The 21,691-nt window shown below is 37.1% G+C and overlaps 1 protein-coding gene across 2 annotated transcripts in view; it reads right to left on the reverse strand.

Annotated features, from left to right (window-relative positions):
• insra (insulin receptor a) overlaps window positions 1-21,691 on the reverse strand; it is a 58,982-nt gene that overhangs the window by 20,529 nt on the left and 16,762 nt on the right. For both annotated transcript variants that reach the window (XR_003595902.1, XM_028020536.1), the window contains exons 3-4: window positions 5,870-6,194; window positions 281-420 (exon numbers count right to left, since the gene is read on the reverse strand). Coding sequence is in view for 1 of the 2 variants with exons in the window: in XM_028020536.1 (XP_027876337.1) it covers window positions 281-420; window positions 5,870-6,194 (465 nt within the window). In the remaining variant the exon portion in view is untranslated. The remainder of the gene's footprint in view (window positions 1-280; window positions 421-5,869; window positions 6,195-21,691) is intronic.

The following is a 21,691-nucleotide window of genomic DNA, read 5'->3' on the forward strand; positions in this document are numbered from 1 at the left end:
ACAAATCCTAAAGCCATAAAAGTGAGGTTTTTGTGGCACTTGAGACAATTATTCAACAGTAGCTGGACATAAAGAGAAGGGGAAGAACAACACATTTATTTTATCATCAACTGTATCTTTAATATTCTATTTCCATGTTTTGTTTTCTAGCTGCTTGACTGGATGCTCTTGACGTAGCCTCTTTGTTTTGGACAAAGTCAACAAGCCTTTGTTTTGCCCTGCAGCGCCGATGGGTCGCACGCTGTCATGTGACACTACAAAACGGACCGCAGGTACTCACTTCCTCCCCGCAGGTTGATGACCAGGCTCCCATTGAGGACGGTGCAGCCCCTCAAGGCCTGGGCGGCAGTGACAGAGTCCACCGTCTTCAGACCCATGCATACTTTGGGACAGGGTCCTGCGCAGGGCGTGCAGTTGAGACTAACAAGATAACAAAATATAAAAATCAAATAAAGAAGTTTAGAAAATATCTAAGAACAGAAGTGTATGCTAATCCTAGTACCTCTTTTAATAGTTCACCAACTAGTAGCTTGTTTACACGATAGCGCAAAGTGAGAATGTTTTTGACTCAGCAAAATACGCCCATTATTTATACCTGACTATAAAGATAACTAGAGTAAGTCTGTTGCAATAAAACTAAAATACTCTAAAATAGACTTTAAAATAGTGTTGTAAGTTTATAAATCACTGAACCGATCAGCACCACAATGCATAAAAGATCTGCTGTTGTCATAGCAACCTTCCAGACCTCTCAGGTATTTTGGTTCTGGTTCTGGTTCTGGTCTGCTCTACATCCCCAGAATCAGGACCAAACACAGAGAAACGGCATTCAGCTTCTATACACCACAAATCTGGAACAAACTTCCAGAAAACTGCAAAACAGCCGAAACACTGACTTCCTTTGAGTCAAGATTTATTTAAAGTGGCTTTTGTACCATAATTAATGAAACATTAACCAACATTTTTGATTTGTAATCACAACACTTGGAAAAATATGTTTCAAACGTTGATTTTTGTGTTTTTATGAAAAGCACTTGTTGCTGAAATGTGCTATAGTTACAAACTTGATTGATTGATTAATTACTCAATTTATCACATTAAAAGGAGCTTGATAATTCTGATGATTAATAATTTTTTAGAAGGGGGAAATTTTGTCTAAAGAGACAACATAATCCATTTTATGTTTGGTTTTGGTTGTGTGTGGTTTTCCTTTTTCTTAAATCTCTTTTTTTGTTGTTGTGTTTTATTTTGGATATCTAAAATACCTTCCAGTTCTAGTGTTAGATGCTCTGGACAAAATTTTTGTTTATTGGTCTTTAAAAGAACAAATCTGCATTACTATACCAACATGAATATATCACTACCAAACAGCAATGTTATTATTTATAACAATAATTACTGGGACAGTTTATCATTCGCTTTATGCTTTGTTTGATGGAGTTTCCACATGTTGGTTCAACTTCAGACTTTTACAGGTTTACTTTTCATTTAATCCATTTTTATACAATATTAGAAATACATAAAAAGATGTAAATAATTGAGTCTCCTTTTGAACAATAAAATAAACATGTTATTGCCTAAAATGCAATAACAGCATTTCTTTAATGAATGCTTCATCATTTGTAGTAAAAGATGAATCTGCATCAGCGTGAAAAACTCTTTCCGCCCGACTTATCAATAAAGTGTAGGATTGATCTGTTGACAATGTTTTGGATTAACCAATTAATATTTGGACAGCAAAATGTGCTTGATAGGAGATTTGTTTTTTTGTTGTTTTTTTTCAGAATTTGAAATGGGTGAAGCTAAAAGTAGTAAAAAAAAGATTTTTACTTGAAAATGGCCAAAAACACTGGATTCAGTTCAATTTAAAAAAAAAAAATCTAATTCAAAAATACCTTATTTGTCCCAAAGGGAAATTAATGTGGCTGAAGATTGATAAAATATTGGTAAATGGTTAATGCAACATGTCTACAAAGCAAAAGTTGTTGCAACAATGAAAGTGAGCAGCAGCTGATCTGCGACACGCCGCGAGCCGTAGCGATGTTGTAACAGTAGATCAGATTAACAAACAGTTTCCAACAGCAAAACAAGCAGCTCATGTGACGAAATTCTTAAAAAAACGCCAGGCGCCTCGAGGGGAAATGAGCGTTTCTATCTTCCACATAGCAAGCTCTGAGCATCGTTTATTTACTTAGTGCATAACTTCACTGAACTGTCTTGACCCTTTTTTGCTTTTTTCCTTACTCTCTGGTGCCACATCTGCACTTTTACTGACTGCGGGGAGAGCACCGCTCGTCCTAACAGCAAGCCAAAAAGGGGAACAGAGACAGTCACAGTGCGAAAAGCCGAGGCTATGAGTCCAAATGGGTTCACTACAGGTCGACAGTAGCCTAGAGGTTCAGATGTGCAGGCTTTGTTGATTCATTTCCCTGGCAAAGCGAGAGCAAATCTACCCAGAGCGGCTACCTATGCTCGATTTTGAGTGGTTTTATTCTGGAGACAGCAAAAAATCTATAGCTTATCTCCAAAAACTGGCAAAAATAAACTAAACAAACACTTTAGTTTGATATCTTATCATTAAAAGAGGCTTTACCCAACATATATTTATGGGTTACTATTAAATTTTTTATCCAAAGATTGGCTTTATGCTTCAAAAGCTCAAAGCTGAAAAGAATGAGCATCTTTTCTGTCTGAAGAAAGGCTGCACCGGTGCTCCATCTGCTCTCAGCTGTTTGTCAGGTGTGAATAAGCGCCGTGTGACTTTTTAGACGTGAAGGTGCACACTGTTCAAATGGGAGATTATGTACCCTGCAAATCCTCTGTGGATTAATAAAGGTTAAACACACATAACGTCACAAACAACCAGAGCACAACGGCCTTTCCTCGTCACAGCTCTGAGCGACGGCCTGTCTGGACTTTGCCGCTGCAATCAGCTCATTAACAAACCTTTCTAACTCCTGCAAAGAGCCAGAAGACCAAACTAAGACTGTAGTCAGAGTAAATGGACGGTAATCCCTCAGCGCCTGTCACGTTCTGCTGGTGTCAAAACATTCATGATTTACAGAATTAACACTGATTTTCTTTTAGGTCAAAATTTCAGATTTTCCCAGATTCTGATTTCAGGAATTCTGATGTCAATAATTGTTTTGGGATTTTTGGTATAAATAAAATTAAATAGTAATTTATGACAGATTTATGAACATAGTAATGGATGGATTGATGGAAGGATGGGAGGGTGGGTGGATGGATGGATGGATCTTATGAACAATACCACAGAAAAAGGTTTTATAAGTTTTAAAAGTTTCCCATATTTATTCCCACCAGGTGAATCCTTAAATCAAACTTCTTCATTTTCCTCTCAGGTAGAAACTCTGGTTTTCAGCCGCTGACAAACTGGCTCTCACAACAGAAATAAAACCCCCAAACATGTCAGCGTGACTCCTCACTGCAATGCGAGGACAAATGTCTAAACATAACAGGCTACAAACGACTGATCCAGTGAAAGCAGCCTTCACGTCTCAGTAGCTGCATTTGCATACCACTCGATCTCTGCAGTGCAGACACCTGCAGACCAGAGAGCGACACCAAAATGAGAAACACTGAGTCAGAAACGCAGATGTGCCACCCTTCCTGCACTGCTGCAGCGCTCTGACCTCACTGTTGGTTTCTGTGTGCAAAAACAAACAAGGTGATGCCAGCGATGTGGGGACTTTCAGGTCCTTCTGTTACAAACATGAAGCTGGAGTTTATAGTTTATATTAACAAAATAAACAACGTTTTCAATTCCAAAACCCTTTTAGCTGCTAAATTACTGAATAAATAGACATATAAGTTCAACAACAAAGATACTTATTGTTTTTCTGTTATTCAACCATCAAATTTGTAAAAATTAGTCTTTCAAGTATTTCAGGAACCCCTGATCATCTTTGGGAAAATACTTATCTAGAAATGTAAACTGTGGATGCTAATCATGCTAAGCATTTAGAAGCTATTTTAGGCTTAAATAGTTTCGTTGACAAACAAATTTTTTTCCACAATTTTCACACAGAAATAGTATTTTCCAACATTTCATCAAATTGTGTTTTGAAGCAAAAATGAAGCCCTGTTGGGGGAAGAAACGTGGATTTGTCGTTCATCACTGCTGTTTGCAGACGTCACTTGTGCGTCAGATTGACAGATGTACCAGAAACACATTATATAAAGGTTCCAGTTCAGGACTTTTCTATGTAAAACTTTGTATTTACAAATAAATAAAAATCTATTAAACTAATTGTAACTATCTCTTTAAGAGTTCTGGCCCTACTTAATATAAATTTTACCATAAACTGATTCAAGACTTTTAAGGAACTTTAAGCTTTAATAAGGTTTTTAAAATTCCTTTTGAGGTGTTTTTCTGCTCTTTCTAAAAATGGAAAATTAAATATTAAACACGAAAGTGATATGAGCTCAGTGTGGGAGTCGGAGGTGAGCCTTGTTTTCTACAGCAGAGCACAAAAGGAGCAGTTTTCAAAATAAAAGCATGATGGCTTTGTTTCAGATTGGTGATACATTTTTTTTCATCCTAAAACCAACAAATGGAGAGATCTCTGTTACTAAAAGAGAGGAGAGGATCCGTTTCCACGCTGACCGCCGACCCTCAGATCAGTCCGCAGCGTTGACACTGGTGCACTCACGCTATTGGCTGTGTAATTTTGCGTCATCAAGGTCAAAGTTCAAGAAATTTCTAACAACACTGTGCAGACTTCACTGATTTGGGGGTGGATCGACGCCAAGCGTAGTCAGAACGCTGTATGGCGCAAACAACACAAACGAATGAGTTTCAATGTTTCTTTCTTCCATCTTTCCTTTCCTACCTTTTCTTGTTATCTCTTATTTTCCCTTGTAGTTTTGCACCCTTCTGTTCCTTTTGTCTTTCTTTCCAGATTTCTTTTGGCATCTTTGTTTTTGTTTTTCAGTCTTTCATTCAACCATTTTCTTGTCATCCAGCCTTGTTTTACAATCAAACCTATTCCTGTCTTTTCTGGATTTTCATCTGTTTCATTGCATTTTTCATTGTTTTTCCAATTTCCTTTCTTTTGCTGTTTTTCTATTTGTCGTTTTCTTTACTCACGTTTATTTTTCATTCCATCTTCTCTTTTGTTCTCTGCACTGTTCTTGCAGTTAAAATACAGTTAAAACAATCTTTCAAAAAATATAAATATGGGAAATACAAATTACAGTACTCTTCTCAACCTGATAATCTTTGGTTTTCTTTTTCAGTGGTTCCATCAGTGATTTTCTTGCCATCTTTACTTTTTTTGCTTCATTCTTTCTTGACTTTCATCCATCTTTCATTAATTTTTTTAAATTCTTTTCCTTATTTCTTTTCTTCCTCTTTTGTTCTCTGGTTCACCCTTTCAGTTAATAAAGCTGTGAAAATATTAGTGAAATATTATTAAATATTTGCTGCCTTTTAAAAAAATATTATTCACCTGACTGTTTACTTCTCTAATCATCCTATCATTTTCTTGTCATCTTTTCTTGTTTTGCAATTTCTTCGTTTTTTCTATCCTTGACTTTTATCCATCTTTCATTGCATCTTCTCAAACTTTTTTCCAATTTTCTTTCATTTTTTTCCTTCTATTTTTTCCATATTTCATTGATATATTTTGAATTTTTTTGCCCCACTTCTATTCTTTTCGATTGCACATCAAACACAAGTGATGTAAAAAAGAAAAAGCACAAATTTTGACTTAAAACAACAGAGTTACGGAGCAAAGATGCAAAATAAAATCTATTCTAAAGCAGCATACAACGCACACTTCACTGATTAAACATCTTTCCTGCAGGCCATCAAGCAGCCATCAGACCGTTTCGAGTGTCCACTTACGTGGAGGAGTTGCCTATCGAGTAGCCAGAGGGACACTCCGGGATGCAGGCACCGTTGTGGATGACGTATTCGTAGCAGTCAGAGCTCTTTTCCTGCTTGCACCTGTTGTGCAGATCCTGGCAGAAGGCGAGGGAGACGCAGCGCCAGCCCTTGTAGGTGAAGTAGTTTTCTGGGCAGCGCTCCACACAGCTGTCCTCGTGCAGGAGGCCGCGGCAGGCCACGCAGTGCCTGGGCGAATTGGGCCTCAGGCAGCCGCCCAGACACTGGTAGTGGCAGCAGTCGTCATCCTTGGTGCAGGCTCGGTGTGTGCAGTTAATAGGACACACTGCGTGGAGAGGGAAGAGACATTCAGTTTAGACGGAGCAGGTCAAGGGGAGATTTTAGATCTTGCAGGCCATAAATGTGAATGTGTTATTTTTTTTGTTTAAACGACAATCATAGAAATGTTACACAGTGAGATCTTTCTTTCAACAGGAGAGAAATCTCTGACACAGCATAAGGCAGAGGATCATCTGTCACGTGGCAACAAGCGTACCAGTGCTGGACCCCAGACAGCAGGGGTCCACCACTGGTCATTAAAGAAACATACTTATCCAGAACACTGGTGGTCAGTCAGAACAAACTGCAAACAGTATTTAAAGCAGAGGTGTCCAAAGTGACCCAGGGACAAATTGTGGCTCTCAGAGTCAGGCTGGGCGACAGACAGTACAAGTACTCCATAATTTATAAGCTACAAGAAGTTTGTAGGTTATAATATAATTACACAGCAGTTATAGCCCAGCAAACATAAATAATGCTCTTGAGAAACATTCCCATTTGTAATCACATAAATAAATGAGATTTGTTTCACTAAACTGCACACACCAACTGTATTTTATCATATTTTCTAATTTATTGAGAATTGTTGATGCTTTTGTTGAACAAACAGTTTTGGCGTAGCTAGAGGCCACAAACCTTTAAGAAACTTCATCCTACTTTGCAGATGATTTCTTCTACAAATCTGGAGATAATCAGGCCTGAGTGTGGCTAACAAGACTGATCCAAAAACAATGTGGGTAATTTCAGTGAATATATGATTTAGTAGAATTAGAATTATCTGGTCACATGCTGTCAGGTTGGTTGTGATTGTCTTCTTCCCCCTTATAGATGAAATCCTGACATAATGACCGTTTTTGTGTCTTTGCTTGATTTAAAAATTTGTTTGAAGATCTGAAAAACTTAAATGTGACAAAAAAAATCATCTGCTTTTATTTCAGATATTTAAGGTCTAAAATTAGGAGTTTTGAGATTTTTCAAAATTTTAAGATCTTATAAATCAGTTAATTGAATGATGAATTAAAATAAAAAATTCCATTAACATGATTTATAGTTTTTCATCTTTTCTCTCTCTTTTTCTACTAATCCATAGATGATAAAAGTCTTCAATCTGATGTATTGGTCTCACAAGCCCTTTTTTGAAGGACAATTTTGTGTACAGTCTTTTCATAATTCATTTTATTCGTTGTTTCTGTAGTTTTATTGATCTATTTTGTATATTTAAAATGTCTTCAGGGCCAGTAGGTGAGGACAAATTGTGCGAGCGTAGATGAAGGATTCACCGACTAACTTGAACGCTGGAGATTAACCTCTCGTCCATCAAAGCCAGATTAAATCCGTTAGCCAGCATGTGTTTGTGCGCGTGTGTGTATGTGTGTGGAGGGGCCGCCAGTCATTGAGGTCAGAGACGGACAACAGGTCAAACCATACATACAGGTGTCTTTGAGACAATAAAAGTGTAAGAAACTAATTTTATGTTTTTAAAAAAGTGGTGTCAGCAGACAGTAGGGACGTGTCATAAACAGACTCATCATTTGTCCATTAGAAGAAGAAAACAACACAGTGTCCTCGTCCACTATCTGAGGGGAGCATGAAGAGCTGCAGGAATGTGTGTGTGTGTGGGTGTGTGTGTGGAGAGCAGCAGAAAGAGGAGAATGGCAACATGAGAGGGCGGCGAAGGGGGGAACAGTGGGGCGACGCGGCTGTAAAAACAAATGATATAACCACTGTTCATTTTTCAGTCATCTTCACACAAGTTGAAGCTTTTATTTCCCTTCCTATTTGTTTGGAAAGCTGCTCTTAAAGCTATCCCCACATGCATATTTGCACACAAACATGTGGAGCGCAGCAGAGACTCCTGATCCTCGGCCAGCGCTCCACGCCGCAGCACAGACCCAGCAGCAGATCCACCCTCAGTCTTAGCCAATGTGTTGACTAGCTGCTGCAGCCAGCCATTCAACTGGCCTCTCCCATCTCCAAGGAAGAGGGCTACAAACGTTAACCCTCTCTATTGCTTCAGAGCGAGAGAGGGAGAAGCTGTGAACGGAAAATCTGCCACGAGAGTCGCACAGAAACAAGCCGGCGCTGAATGAAAGCAAGTCTCGCTGCCTTCACTGCGCTGCACTCATTGACCGAGTTTAGGTCTCTATTTACTATGCATGGCTGACGTAAACAAAAGAAAGCTCCTGTTGAGAAGAACAGAGCGTTCTACAATAATGGGGTCACGCTCATGTCAAAACAATTACGGTTTGTTATTATGAGGCCGAGCAGCTCCATGCCTCAGTACATTAATCATCTCTCCTCTCATCCATGACTTTAGGAGATTCTTATGGACTCACATGTAATATTTTCAATCGCAGGAACATTTAAAATTAAGTTTATTGGCTTGGATGGTGGGGGTTTTTGGTTCTGAATTTGTGCATTTACCATTTAGTGGATTAGAGATGACTCCCTAATTTAATCTAGACAATCTTTTCATTAAAATAAAAAGTAGATTTTACATTCAGTAAACATTTGTCATAGAACATTTGTGTGGCATAATGGTTCAGTTTTATTCATTAGATTTATTTTAAGAGCAGTTTTAGTTTGTGTGCACCATAGATTTATAGCCAGAAATTCTGCAATAAAATTTTAAATGTATTTTTTTGTTACTTTTATGCCATTATAAAAAGAAATACCACAAAATATTGTGCATAATGGCAATAAAGATTTTCTACTGCTTATTGGAAAGGGTCAAAATAATTTTCAACATCCCATTTTTAATCAAATTAAAAATAAAAAAATAATTAAAATTGTTTAAAGTACTTTGCCATTTTCTTGATATTATTTTTGAGCCTAAACAAACTTTTTAGTTCATTAGAAATAATTTTAAAACTAAATCTACAAGTGTTATGAATAATTTTGGACTTAAGTGAATAGCACAATTTAATACATGCCTTATTCCAAGACCATTCAATGCTAAAGATTTTAAAATGTTCGTTTTTTAACTTTTCATAAGGCTAAAATTGTTTCAAAGCATCTCTGTTTATAGTAAAAACATCCAGTTCATTTTTGAGTACTTTTAGATGTTGAACTAGAATCAAATTATTAAAAAGGAAACAGTGAAATATCCTTTTAGCTTTTAGCTCTGCCCCTTTTTTCAGTAGTCCCAGCAGCATGATCTGAAAGCACGCATGCCCTCTTATCGCAGCACATTGTTGTGTTTAAGAGGTGAAAGAAAAAAGAAGTGTTACGGTTGATCTGAAAGGATCATTATTGGTGTTTCTGATTGCAATCCCAGGGGCTGTGTAGTGAATATCAGTTTAAAAGTGTATATCTTCTGTCTTTTACAGTTTTGAAAACTGAGTAAATTCAACAGAGCGGGGTTTCTGCTAACTTTAATGGAGCTGACCATGCGAAAGAAGCGCTATAAACCACTAATTTCCACCATTAGCACTGTCTGTAAAACTAAAAACACGTCTGTAAGCCGATGCTGAGAAGTTATTTGCCATCTCACAACCCGAGAGGCTCCAATAGTAACGAAAAGAGTGACCACACTGAAGGAGATGGACTTGTTTTCTTGTGTGCTTGTCAGAAATGCTTTCAGGGTTGAGACCCTGGGGACCTACGAGAGTGGGGCCAACCCAAGCCAACTTTGATCTTTGTGAATGAGGAGGGGGGCCTTTTGAGGGAATTTCACATTCTTTCCTTTAAAACATGCAAATCTTTAAATACATGCTAACTTCCCAGATTGTTATTGTAATTAGGCCTGAAGCTGTAACAGTTTAAGGAGAACGGAGGTGTTTTTCCCAGCATTAGTCCACTCCAGTTTGGCCTTGTCAGCATCTTCATGCTTTATCTTCCATTGGCACAATCATCAAGTAACAATAAATCAATGCAAGTTTTAAAAAGACAGTTCGACTTAGACCTGTTGTCTCTTGTCCTCCTACTCTGGTTCCACTGACATCGGTCGGGTTCTGACCGATCTCTTGTTATGCAGTTTGTCCAAAGTACAGCAGGATCACATGAAGGCCGAGCAAAAGAGCTGCAGAAATGCCTGGCTCCTTATCGCATTAGCCGAGGCTTCGGTGGGAATGGAGGCGGGGTAGGGCTGCAAAATGAGACCCCCAATCCCCGAGGCTTTAAAACGGGCTGCAACAACAAACCAATGGCGCTTCAGGCTCTGAGGCGACCAAGAAGAATACACACTGTTGCCAGCATGAGGGCGAATAAAGCGATCTGTGCCATGTGCCAATATGAGACTCATGAGTTGGGACAAGTAGAAAGGCTGAAGAGAGTGATAAACAGCCAAAAATGCAAAAAAAAAAAAAAAGAAAAAAAGAGCTGAATCTTAAAACACCAAACAAACAGCAACCCGTTTATGCAAGCTTAGATAACTCTGAGCTGAAACTCCTGGATTACATCCATAAGAAAATAATTTCACAAACCAGAATGTTTCTGGATCGATTTTCCTTTTTTAGTGTTCTTGTAGGGCAGCGATGAAACAACGGTGCACTCTGACTATTTGGGTTGCGATCACTTTGGATCAGAGAACATGGCAAACGGGGACGTGGTGGAGCGCTGGCTGCCAATTAAAATTCCACGGCAATGACAAGGGTAGCATTTAGCTTCTTATGAAAGAAAGTTTTTACTGAAGGCCAGAAGAAAAAAGGTTTTAGGGAGATACATGGCAGAAATGTTAGAACCAGTGTGAGAAAAGTAATAAACAGAACAGCTCCTGTTTGAAGCCTCATTCCTCAATGAGCTGGGTGAAAAAAAGACAGGTTAGCAGTTTAAACATTGAATTAAATGTTTAAATCCCAATACATTGCTCCAAATTTAGGAGGAAATAGTGATTTTGTTAGTCTGCTCAGAAAAAAAACCTAAATACTGGCACCCCATCTTGTAGAGAAACCGTTAATTAAACTCCAAATACACCTTAAACAACAGATGTCCAACTCAAGGCCAGAGGGTCAAATCTGGCTCACTGTAGCTTTTTATGTGGCCCTTTAGTCTCCAAATTAGATCAATAAATCTGCAAAATTCACACCAAATCAACAAATCTCCACATTGTTTTCTGATTTTACTGCAAATTTTCTCAAAATTGGTCAAAAACATTGAGTTTAAGTGACTGCGGCCTCAGCCTTTCTTAATTTTATAGACTGTAATTAATACAAGTAAACTAAAAAGTCACATTTAACATCATACATTAGTAAAAATTCTCTGACAAACATTTCTATATTGGCACCACAAAATCTGTAATTTTGAGTGTAAACCACTAAAACAATCACAGAATCCTGGAGGAACAACTATTTATTGATATTTTAACAGTTTAATTGGTTTTATATATATTCTGGCACAACCGGCCCTTTAAGAACATTCAGATTTTTGATATGGCCCAAACTGAAAATGATTTTGACGCCCCTGCCTTAAACTAACACACAACAACTCCAATCATTTTTAATAATTTCTTTAATCAACACATTCACATCTATTTGTACCGGCTCACACACATCTGTTCATAAAACCTAATTTTATTCAGTTGAATGTCATTTATCGCCTCATGTACACTTTTTCAGCCCTCAACAATTTATTTCAATTAAAAGTTTATTTCATTGAAATGTTACTTACATTTAAATGTAAAGGCAAAAGAGAGTGAGACACTGAAAACAGATTTTTGCAAATGTTACTTACATTTGAATGTATGTAACACTTAAATGCTTAAATGTTACTTACAAAGCCAGTTTTTTAAGTGATTGTTCTGTTAGATCATACAATTAAGCAAATTACTAGCAGGATTGTTGTGGGGTCTTTTGCTGGAAGTGGTAATGGTGTATTCCCATAAATGGGGAACATTTTTGAAAAAGGACAACTACCCACAACCTTTTTAAACTTCACCCCGAATTACTAATTGGATTCAACATTCAAAATGTTCTTGCTTTTTTAACCCTCATGTGAGGCAAAATAGCCCAAACGTTGTCTCATTTGACAATAATCCTAAGTAGGGAGTGAAACTGAGTTTTGGACTGGACACAGCTGGCTGACATTAAGCTGTTGAAGTGGCTTGAACCTCAATCCCACTGAAATTCTTATCAGGTTTGTTTAAAAACCTGGTTTGTGCCAGAAAGCAAGAACTTTATGTCAGCTTGACCCATCACAAGACAAATGGGCAAATATCAGACCAGAAGCTTGTTAATAAGTGACATAACGCAAGTGCTTGAGGTGCAACTTGCTAGGACATTGAACCAGGTTTTATGCCTTTATTATAGAAAGTTTGTTATAAAGTCACAGTGGAGACCACATTTTTGCATTTTAAATGCATCATTCCGACCTAAAAGCGAAAAATAAATCACAATCAGCTTTATTGGCTTAGTTTTTTCACACATCAAAGAATTTGATATTATTTCCACTTTGCTCTCAATGTCTAATGAAGTTAAAGTTTGAAATATAAGGAGATAAATACACAAAACGTGATTCATTCTTCCTGAATAAGTCATCAGTTTCTGGTAAACAGCTTTCAACTGTATTGAGCGCAGAGTCGGCTCTCTCAGCTCTGCAACTGTATCTTCACATATTCAGCAAACCATCATAACGGATTGTTTCGTCACTGTAGCCGTTTCCCAATGCCGAACAACACCAGTGAATGTTTCCAGAAATATAATCAGGCTTTTCCCACCCCTGCAATATATCACTAAACATTTATAACGGTAAAAATACTTTAAAAGTTGACTCATACAGCTCATTTTTGCAAATAATAATTCAGCATAAAAATAAATGTGATAGAAAAAGATACTGCTTCAGACACTTAGAAATGTTGCTGTTTTAGGACGTTCCAGATTATAATCCCTGTTTGACGTTTTGGTTAAAAGAAAAATAAATTATAGCATGAGATTAAATTAGCTTCTAGTTCAAGTCAAACTGTGCAAAGACAAAAATACAACTTTCTAGTTGCATCAGAGCTCTTCATGCTTGTTTTTGTACAACAGACAAATTTTGCATCTACCAATTTGGCATCATGTGAAAATGAAATTTAATTAGTGTATCAAATTTTAATGTTTTTATTTGAGCTAGAACATTAACTTTCAAGGTTTCTCCCAGAAAACCTGCTAAACCTGGAGGTTGCGTGTCAGGTCAGTCATTCATCCAGCAGCCCGTCGTGATTTTGAGTTAAAAAATGTTTAAAGCTGACAGGAAATTTGAAAATTTCACTTTATAGTTATGTGTTATTGGAAGATTAACACCTGAAAGCCAACTACAAAGTCTTAAAAATGCAAACATTTTAAAAAGACTTAAATAAATAAGCAATAACAAGTAAAACATGGTGGCCCGCCAGGCTTATAATACATGGGGGGGAAACCCAGACTTTGATCAATTAACTGCTAAATATTTCCATGACAATACAGGTTGAGATTATCTTTTACTTTTAATTTTACGACAAAAATTATAGACGTAAAGGGAGACGAAACAGATGGATATGTAGATGGATGTACGAACAGATGAACAGACAGACAAATGGAAATGTCTCTTTTTCCACCTTTATTCAAATCTGTGAAATATTTAAATCCAATTCCTGCTTTTCCAGACTGCCTAGAAATTCAGAAGGTAGTTCTCTATTAAACTAAAACAACAAAACTTGCATTAGATATTTAGCAACATTTTGTTCTGAGGAAGTTCCAGATTATAATCACTATTTGAAGTTCTGGTTCGTAAAGGAAAAAGAAATTATCAGGCTTTACACATCTGCAGGTTCAAGAAAGTTGTTGCGACTAGAAGGTAAACGTGGCGGCTTGACAAAACGATTTTGTCTGAATTTACAAAACCTGACTGTGAGCACTATTTAAAGAAAGGCCATAATGAAGAGACTTTGGAAACTGAAAACCGAATTATAGATCATTCAACAAATACAAACAACTTGCAAACAATCCAATCAAGCATGAAGGCAGAAAAGCAGTGACGTCATAAAACCAGGCGCTGATAACCGGTTTTATTTCCACTTGTTGGATGGCCTGACTCAACGGCGGCAGCAGGGCACTGTTAAGGCGACTCTGGGAGCAACAGGGACCGTAAACAACTTCATTAACAGGCTCCTGCCTCCGCTAATAGAACGAAAACACATCAACAACATGAAGAAGCACTTTTTGTTTTTAATGTCGGCCCGATGCCGCCGTCATCCAAAACGCAGGATATCTAGCTTGTCCGTGACCGGAGATAGAAATGATAAACACCGTGTTCTCATCGGTGGGCAATTACGCCGCCTGTTTGGCAGGCAAATGACGCACGCCGCGACCTTGAATCTTCATTTCCTTTCGGATATCAGCGTCAGGGTAAAATAATAAATAATGACTTCCCTAATGCTCAACTTGGTCTGGGTAATGACATCAAACACTGATTTGTTCTTAATGCAACATCAAGTGATGTGTTTTTGTTTTTTTAGTTAATAACTATTTTCCATTGTATTTAAACTTTTAAACAGATGGGGAGAAGCGGAAATTAAATTTGTGAGAACAAAGAGTTTGTCCTTTTTAATCTATTTTTGCACCAACATGTTTGATCTAGTACAAAGATTAGGATGGCAAAGTGGGCATAAACTGGGCACCAACACTCAAATTGATCAAAGCAAAGATTTGGGACTTTTTGCTCTTCTTCTGCGACCATAGATGGGTTTAAATACGAAGCTTTGGGGTTGTTGCTCCAACCAAAAACGTTAAGATTAGAATAAAAAAAAAGATTTCATGTTTTCGACCAGGGCTGGGCTACCAACTTTTCAAAAAGGGCCAATTGAATAATTGTTGCTCAGGGCTGGACTTATGTTAATCCAGGAATATATTTCATAATACATTACATATAAAGTTTTTTTTGTTGTTGTTTACTGCTGGGGCTTAAAGTAGTTATTGTAACATGAAATACTGACAACCAAAGTTATTTTTATACTACAATGAATATTTATCTTTTAGAAAAAGCATGTTTAGTCCTGGGATCTGCAACTTTTACAACACAGTCGTTTTTCTTCTCAGTCACCTAAATAAAACTGTTATATAAACTTTTTAAATAAAAAGACAACTTATAATTCTCGCTAAATACCAACTACAGCAAATGTGTTGTCATTTTTAGGTTTAAAGTAAGAAATTAAAAAAACGTTTATAAAAACAGATGCCGATATTTAAAAAAAGTATTTGTTTCCAACCTGGTGGCAAGTAAAGTACATAAAAATTATATTAGTTATATTTTTAGTGTCATGTTGTAGACATGAAAAGAAAAATAGATAAAAAGAATCGGCTAAAAAAATCAAAATCTAAAACACAATACTTATTGTTATACGCATTATTATTGATAATTACATTTATACTGTCTACTTTAAAAAACAGATTCTTTATTTCAAAACATCTGGCAACAGAAAGCGTACACTGCTAATACAGTATTCATAAAATTAAGCTGCACGTCGCTTGTACCAGCTGGAAACAAACATGTTTATACTATCATCAGAACAGCAGCGATCCGTTTGAAACCGAACGGCTGTGGTGAGCGGGTTCATCGGTGGAGAAACGCCTGTCGGCTGCTCAGCTTTAACAAATGCCTGAAATGTCTGAGATTCCATGGAAAAGACTCCAATAGCTGCGCGGAGAGGGCTTGCAGGGTGCAACTCCACAAGAGAGAGTGCCAGAACGGTTAAGTCAGCTTAAAGAAAAGAACTTATGTGGGGTGTGTGAAGGGAGCTTAGAGGCTAGCTTAAAGCTTGTAGAGAAGAGCAGCACACACTGCTAAAGTTGGACGAGGGTGGGAAAAAACCAGGAGGTATATTGTTACAACTTGAATTTGTCTGATCTTGTCTGGGTGTCTTCTTTTGCAACGATGATTATCAACCAAAATTCCTGCAGCAGTAAATCAGTCCAACGTTTTGGATATACGGTCCCAAAAACTGAAGCTCCAGTTACCTCTTAACATAACTGCCTCGGCGCTGTACATAGAATGACAAGTGGGTGACACACTTGGCTGGTGTGCATTTCAAGCGTTGCCAGGGACAATTCAAATAAACAGCAGCTTCAAGTGAAAAGCTTAACTCATTTACAACCCTCAGATATGAACCGACCCTAAAGAATCTTGCCTCAACGCTGCGTTAGTGCAAAATTTTAAATATTCTGGAGGTTTCTAAGTTGACTCTTTTTAAAGTAAACAGATCAAACTTTGAATCCTAAAATTATTATAAGAGTCTTTTTAATATTCTTAACAGGAAAAGCGTGGAAGTCACTTAAGTTTATATGGCTTTATGGAGCAGAGAGCTGAAACGATTAATCAGATTAATCGTAATTAACTGTCAACTAATTGAGTAATCAGTTATATATTCAGACTCATAAAGGTTATTTGGTGAAAGAACACTACCCACAGAGCAGTAAGTAAGCCAAAGCTGTACAAAAATATTTTTTATTTTGCATTTAAGATTAAAAAAACAACAACAAAAAAAAACACTGTTGTCTGTAAATATGTTCTACCCAAAACTCACCTGGCTCAAATTCTATGAAAGCAAAAAAAATCACCTTCTGCTTTACTGTACTGATGTTAAGTTAAGCATTTCACATGTTGAAATTAAAAGTAACAAACAAATGATCAAGCGTACAGTACCTTGCATTAGTAAATAAATAAAAAATAAACAAATCATAGCTACTCTGTATTGATGATGAGTCAAGCAGAAAGCCCTGAGCTTTTAATATTTTGATATTTTAAGTATTTTTTAGCTGCAGATGCATCCCCTTTGCTACAAATAATGATTGCATTTTAGACAGTACAATGTTCTTATTTAAAAAGGAATTGAATTATTTGTTTATTTAATGTATTTCTGATATTCAATAACATACGCCTAAGTGGTTAGAGGAAACATCTGCAGAATGTGCCTTTTTTAATCCAATTAATCATCAGAATACAAAAAGTATTAGCATAAAAGTATTATGAATCTGCAATATTGCAGCTTTTACGTTTTTATTTTTCATTTGAACTGTACAGAAAAATGGTTACATTGAGTTGTTTTTTTCAACAACGACACAAACCAGGCCCTGTAACAGCAATAGGAAATGCTTCTTGAACCGCTGTACTTTAGAGCACCTCGGGGTGTTAGTAATGGCAAAGGTTGAGATGTTTTTACAAACTTTTGTCATTCTGTGTCAGAAAGTGACGGCAAATCAATCTTGCAGAAATGAGCGGCGCTTATATCTGGAAAGCTGTTTCCTCAGATTGAATATAACATAATTTACTTCTCGCAGCAGCTAAAAGCAAAAACCTAAAAGTGACAGAGTTACGTTTTGCATGGCAGCAGGTATTAAACCCACAACATCCACCTGAATATTTAAAATTAATTTCTTGTATGAGGTCCTGCAACAGCTAGGCTTGTCGCGACAACCAATAAATCAATTAATCGCCTTATAAATAAAACAAGTTCAATTTCCATTCACATGGTTTATTGTTTTTCTCTTTCTGACAAAAATTGGAAGATAAAATTCTTCAGTCTGGTGAATTGGTCTCAACTATCACTTTTTTAATGGACAATTTTGTTTACGGAGACTTTATAATTCATTTTATTTGTTTATTTTGGATATTTAAAATGTCTTCTAGCTACAGTGTTAAACATTCGTAAGAATTTAAAGTTTACTGATCTTTGACAATGTGTCAATGTTGCCATTACCATTAAATTACTTGAAAATGGTCTTAAAACAACAATATTATTGTTTATCGCAATTTATTGTCCAGCGAAATTTGTTATTCTGATTAAAATATCCCTGTAGGTTCAAGGTACATTCCCTCCTGAAAAAAACAAACACTATTTTCTCACGGATTGCTTCACTAGTAGCCAAATTTGTCCTGCTGACCTCCAGGGGTCACATACTAGTATTTTGTGCTACCGAGACCTCGAGTAAGGTCTTGGTGTCCATTCATAACTTCAGACAGGAAGCAGACCAACAAAGGCAGGAAACAATTGAAGAGAGCTCTTGGTGAACTTCTACAACCGCCATTGTTTGGAGTGGAAACGGACTGTGGCGCCGCTGCAAGGTCAGCGGCGAGGTTGACCAAGGTTTACACTACAACAGGTCCCATTCTCTTGCCCGCATGATGACCGGCCGTCACGCTTTTCCTTCCGATATGGCCAGGATGGATGACGGATGTGTTCATATCCACGATTACACCACAATGTTACAACCCCGTATCCCAGCAACAAGGACAAACAAAGGCCGTCGTCTGTCTGCACAAATGCGGAGGTTATGTCCCCCATGAGATTTATAGTGCGTGTTACTGGTCCACACATTCACACAGACGCTTCCAGACCTATCAAAGTCCCTCTTGTGATTGGTCGAGAGGCATGTGACATGTACAGAGTGTAAATTTGGATCCTCCGAATGGAGGAAAGGTCTTGTCCTTACCTAACCTCACTCATTCACATCAATAAGCGGTCACAAAAACCCAACATCTTGCAGATCGAGGAGCTACAAATCCTTCAACTAAACAAAATGCCAATCCAGTCAGAGAATCAGGATTCAATGGAGAGATGCTGATCATCTTAAGGGATCCTCATTAAATATGTAACGAGTCCAACAATCCCAAACACAGGAGAGAGCTGCAGCAGGAAAGGAGGAGCACAAGCTCCTTTGAGTGTCTCGTCTCCAGCTGAGAGCGGATAATTAAGCTCTCATTCAATAATGTGTGTAAAATACGAGCCACCTGGGATACTCGGGTTCATTTGCTGGGTGTTGCTTGGTGAAAGCCAGTAGCAGAGACGTTTCCGCGCAGGGCAGATTTGTCAGGGTTTATATACAGTTTTTATTTTGAGATTATGTGCCATTCCAAGTAAATTTGTCAGAGCTCTCGCTAGCGTTTTTAAAGTATAAGTATAATTGTAGCAACAGTTTATAGCAGATATTGCCATAGTTGTCAGCAAGGTGAATATTTGTGTTATTTGGGGGCAAATAAGACAAATAAATTAAAGTTCCATAATATTACCAATGTTTCAGATTATGGCAAAAAAAACACATCACAATATAACCATGTCATATCAGTCAATATCAATTATTAGTGATTCGCTTTTTGCTTGTTTTAAATATCTGAAACCCTGCCAAACTGGTGTCATGATTGTTTTATCCACAATTTTCACTCCATGGCATTGTTTTTTTTAAATATATTTTAAACAGTTATGAGGCACGGTGGTGAAACCTTAAACTGCTGCTGCGCCAATTACTCAACAACTAAGTAATTGTTGCTAGGCAACCACAGAGTGAGAATGTGCCAATACAAATGTTAGATAAAGGAGAATCTGCCAAAGAACTGGCCTTCAACCTTAATAGAAAGTCTGATTACTAACATACAAAAAAAAGCTGATTCTGTCTTATTTTTCACTAGTCGAGACATATTCTTCGTAGGCCAAATACAAATGTTTGTAATTTAATTTATAGGAACAGCTCATTTTAAAATCAATAAGGGTGTTTTTAAAACTTATTTGATCCAGTTTTTTAAATTTAAATTTAAAAGCCATTAATCTGTGGTCTAAGGCAACGGTTGACATTGTAAGGAAGTTATTACCAAAATCTTTGACTGTGAAAACAAAATTGATCCTTTGGTATGTTTTAATAGAAACGGCTGTGAACTGGATCTACTGCTAGTCCTAGTCTAATACCAGAACCACTTTGATCTAAAAACCCTTCTATATTGCTAGTTGTGTATGTTTGCAAGTATTTTTGAGTTTCCTGGTCATCTAAGAGATGTTTTAACAGAAAACACCAAATGAACTTGAATTCATTTATAAAATTATGCATTTTCTCACATTTCATCCTGGAATCTAACACTAAATCCTGTATTTTTATACAATTCACTTTGTTGTACAGTACACCAATGAGGAGCTAATTGAAGATAAGGTGGATTATGCTATCTATGTGTTTAGAGCAAAATAAAGCTTTTCCATCATGAAATCAATGACACGTCAGAAATAAAAAATATTTAATGTGATGTTAAACCATTTAGGGTTCCTGATTTTTAATGCACCACTTTTATTAGGTTTTGAATTAATTTTGTTGTTTTGTTTAAAAAAAAAAAGGGACACTTGCTGTGGCTAACCAGTACTTTGTCTCTGTAATCCTCTGAATCATTTTCTGAAAATGAGGTGTTAATGTGAGTAGGTGTTAATTTATGTTGTATTATATATACATGTATGGTGCAAAATGTCTTTTTTTAAAGGCTGGAGATGTGCTAAAAGTAGCAACAACGCAGATCAGAGGAGAACACTGTACGCTTCGCAGTCGTCCTGTGGTTATAGCTGGTGCTTAACGGGTCTTTTCATGCTTTAGTGAAAGTAGGCAGAAAACCGCAGGTCCCAGACCACAGGACCACAAGTCCTGCCTGAACAAAATCCCTCCCCATGAGTGAAAGGCAGCACTTTCTCATCATCATCTGGTCTTAATTCCCTTTCATAAACTGGCACCACTAGGAAATCCTTCAGGGATGTTGCAACTACGAACGACAAGCCAGGCTGTTCAAACAAAACCCTGAATAATTGTAGGTGTCTAAATTTTAAACAATAATAATAAGAGAACAAACAGGAAAGTTTGTGTTCTTAGCAACATATTTCAACCTTTCAGCTACATGACGCCAGCTTTTTGTTTTACAGTAAACACAGCGGCAGGAAAGAAAAATAAATATGCCTGGATGTCAAACTTCTTCACCCCTTTCAGCTGAGCAACAGGAAGGCTGTAGCCCACGGGGAGAAAAGTTCACAGCTGGCAAGGTGTCGCTATGTGGAGCTGGGTTTAAGTTGCTCTGACACGGAACTTGGCCTAATTGTTTATACCCACCACACAACACAGCTCTGACATTCAAACATCAAAAACACAAAAGTGTTTTGTCTTGAATCCACTTGAAAGTTTTTTGTGACACACTGACATTCAATTTGACTCACCCACATTTTGTGTCGTTTCATTTATCGTCTTCCAGAATCTGTAAATAGCAGGTAAGAGCTGCAGCAAAAAAATAATAAATGCTCATAGAGATAAATTGGTTTTTATTACACTATTTGATACAACACTAAAAGTCCAAAATGGTTAGTAAAAGACATCTAAATTCAAACGTCTCTTACTAGCCAAAAATAATCTGAAAGTGATTTGAAGAGCTGCAAATGTATCCCATAGTTATCTAAAAAAAAAAACCTCACAAATAAAATACACGTTTCATCAAAATATACCATAAAAGTGTATTATTTTGTTACATTATAGACAAGTTAGTCCAAGTCTAGACAGGGAGATACCTCATCGTAACTTAATGATGATTAAATGTTTATACAAAACTTTAACTGTATTAAACACCGCCCTTCCCATTTGTGTTTATGGGACAAAATGTGCTTTGCCTGTGGGTGCATTTTGATCAAAACCGCATTCTCTGAGAACGTATTCAGTTTCTACACTAACATGCATAGGCAGCATCTTGAAACAAATATTACACACAAACTTGGAAAACAGGATTCAAAAATGTCTTATGGATATGAGGCTGAATAATGGTGCATTC

This window comes from Xiphophorus couchianus, chromosome 6 (genome assembly GCF_001444195.1).
Source record: "Xiphophorus couchianus chromosome 6, X_couchianus-1.0, whole genome shotgun sequence".
In the NCBI taxonomy this organism is placed as follows: Eukaryota; Metazoa; Chordata; class Actinopteri; order Cyprinodontiformes; family Poeciliidae; genus Xiphophorus; species Xiphophorus couchianus.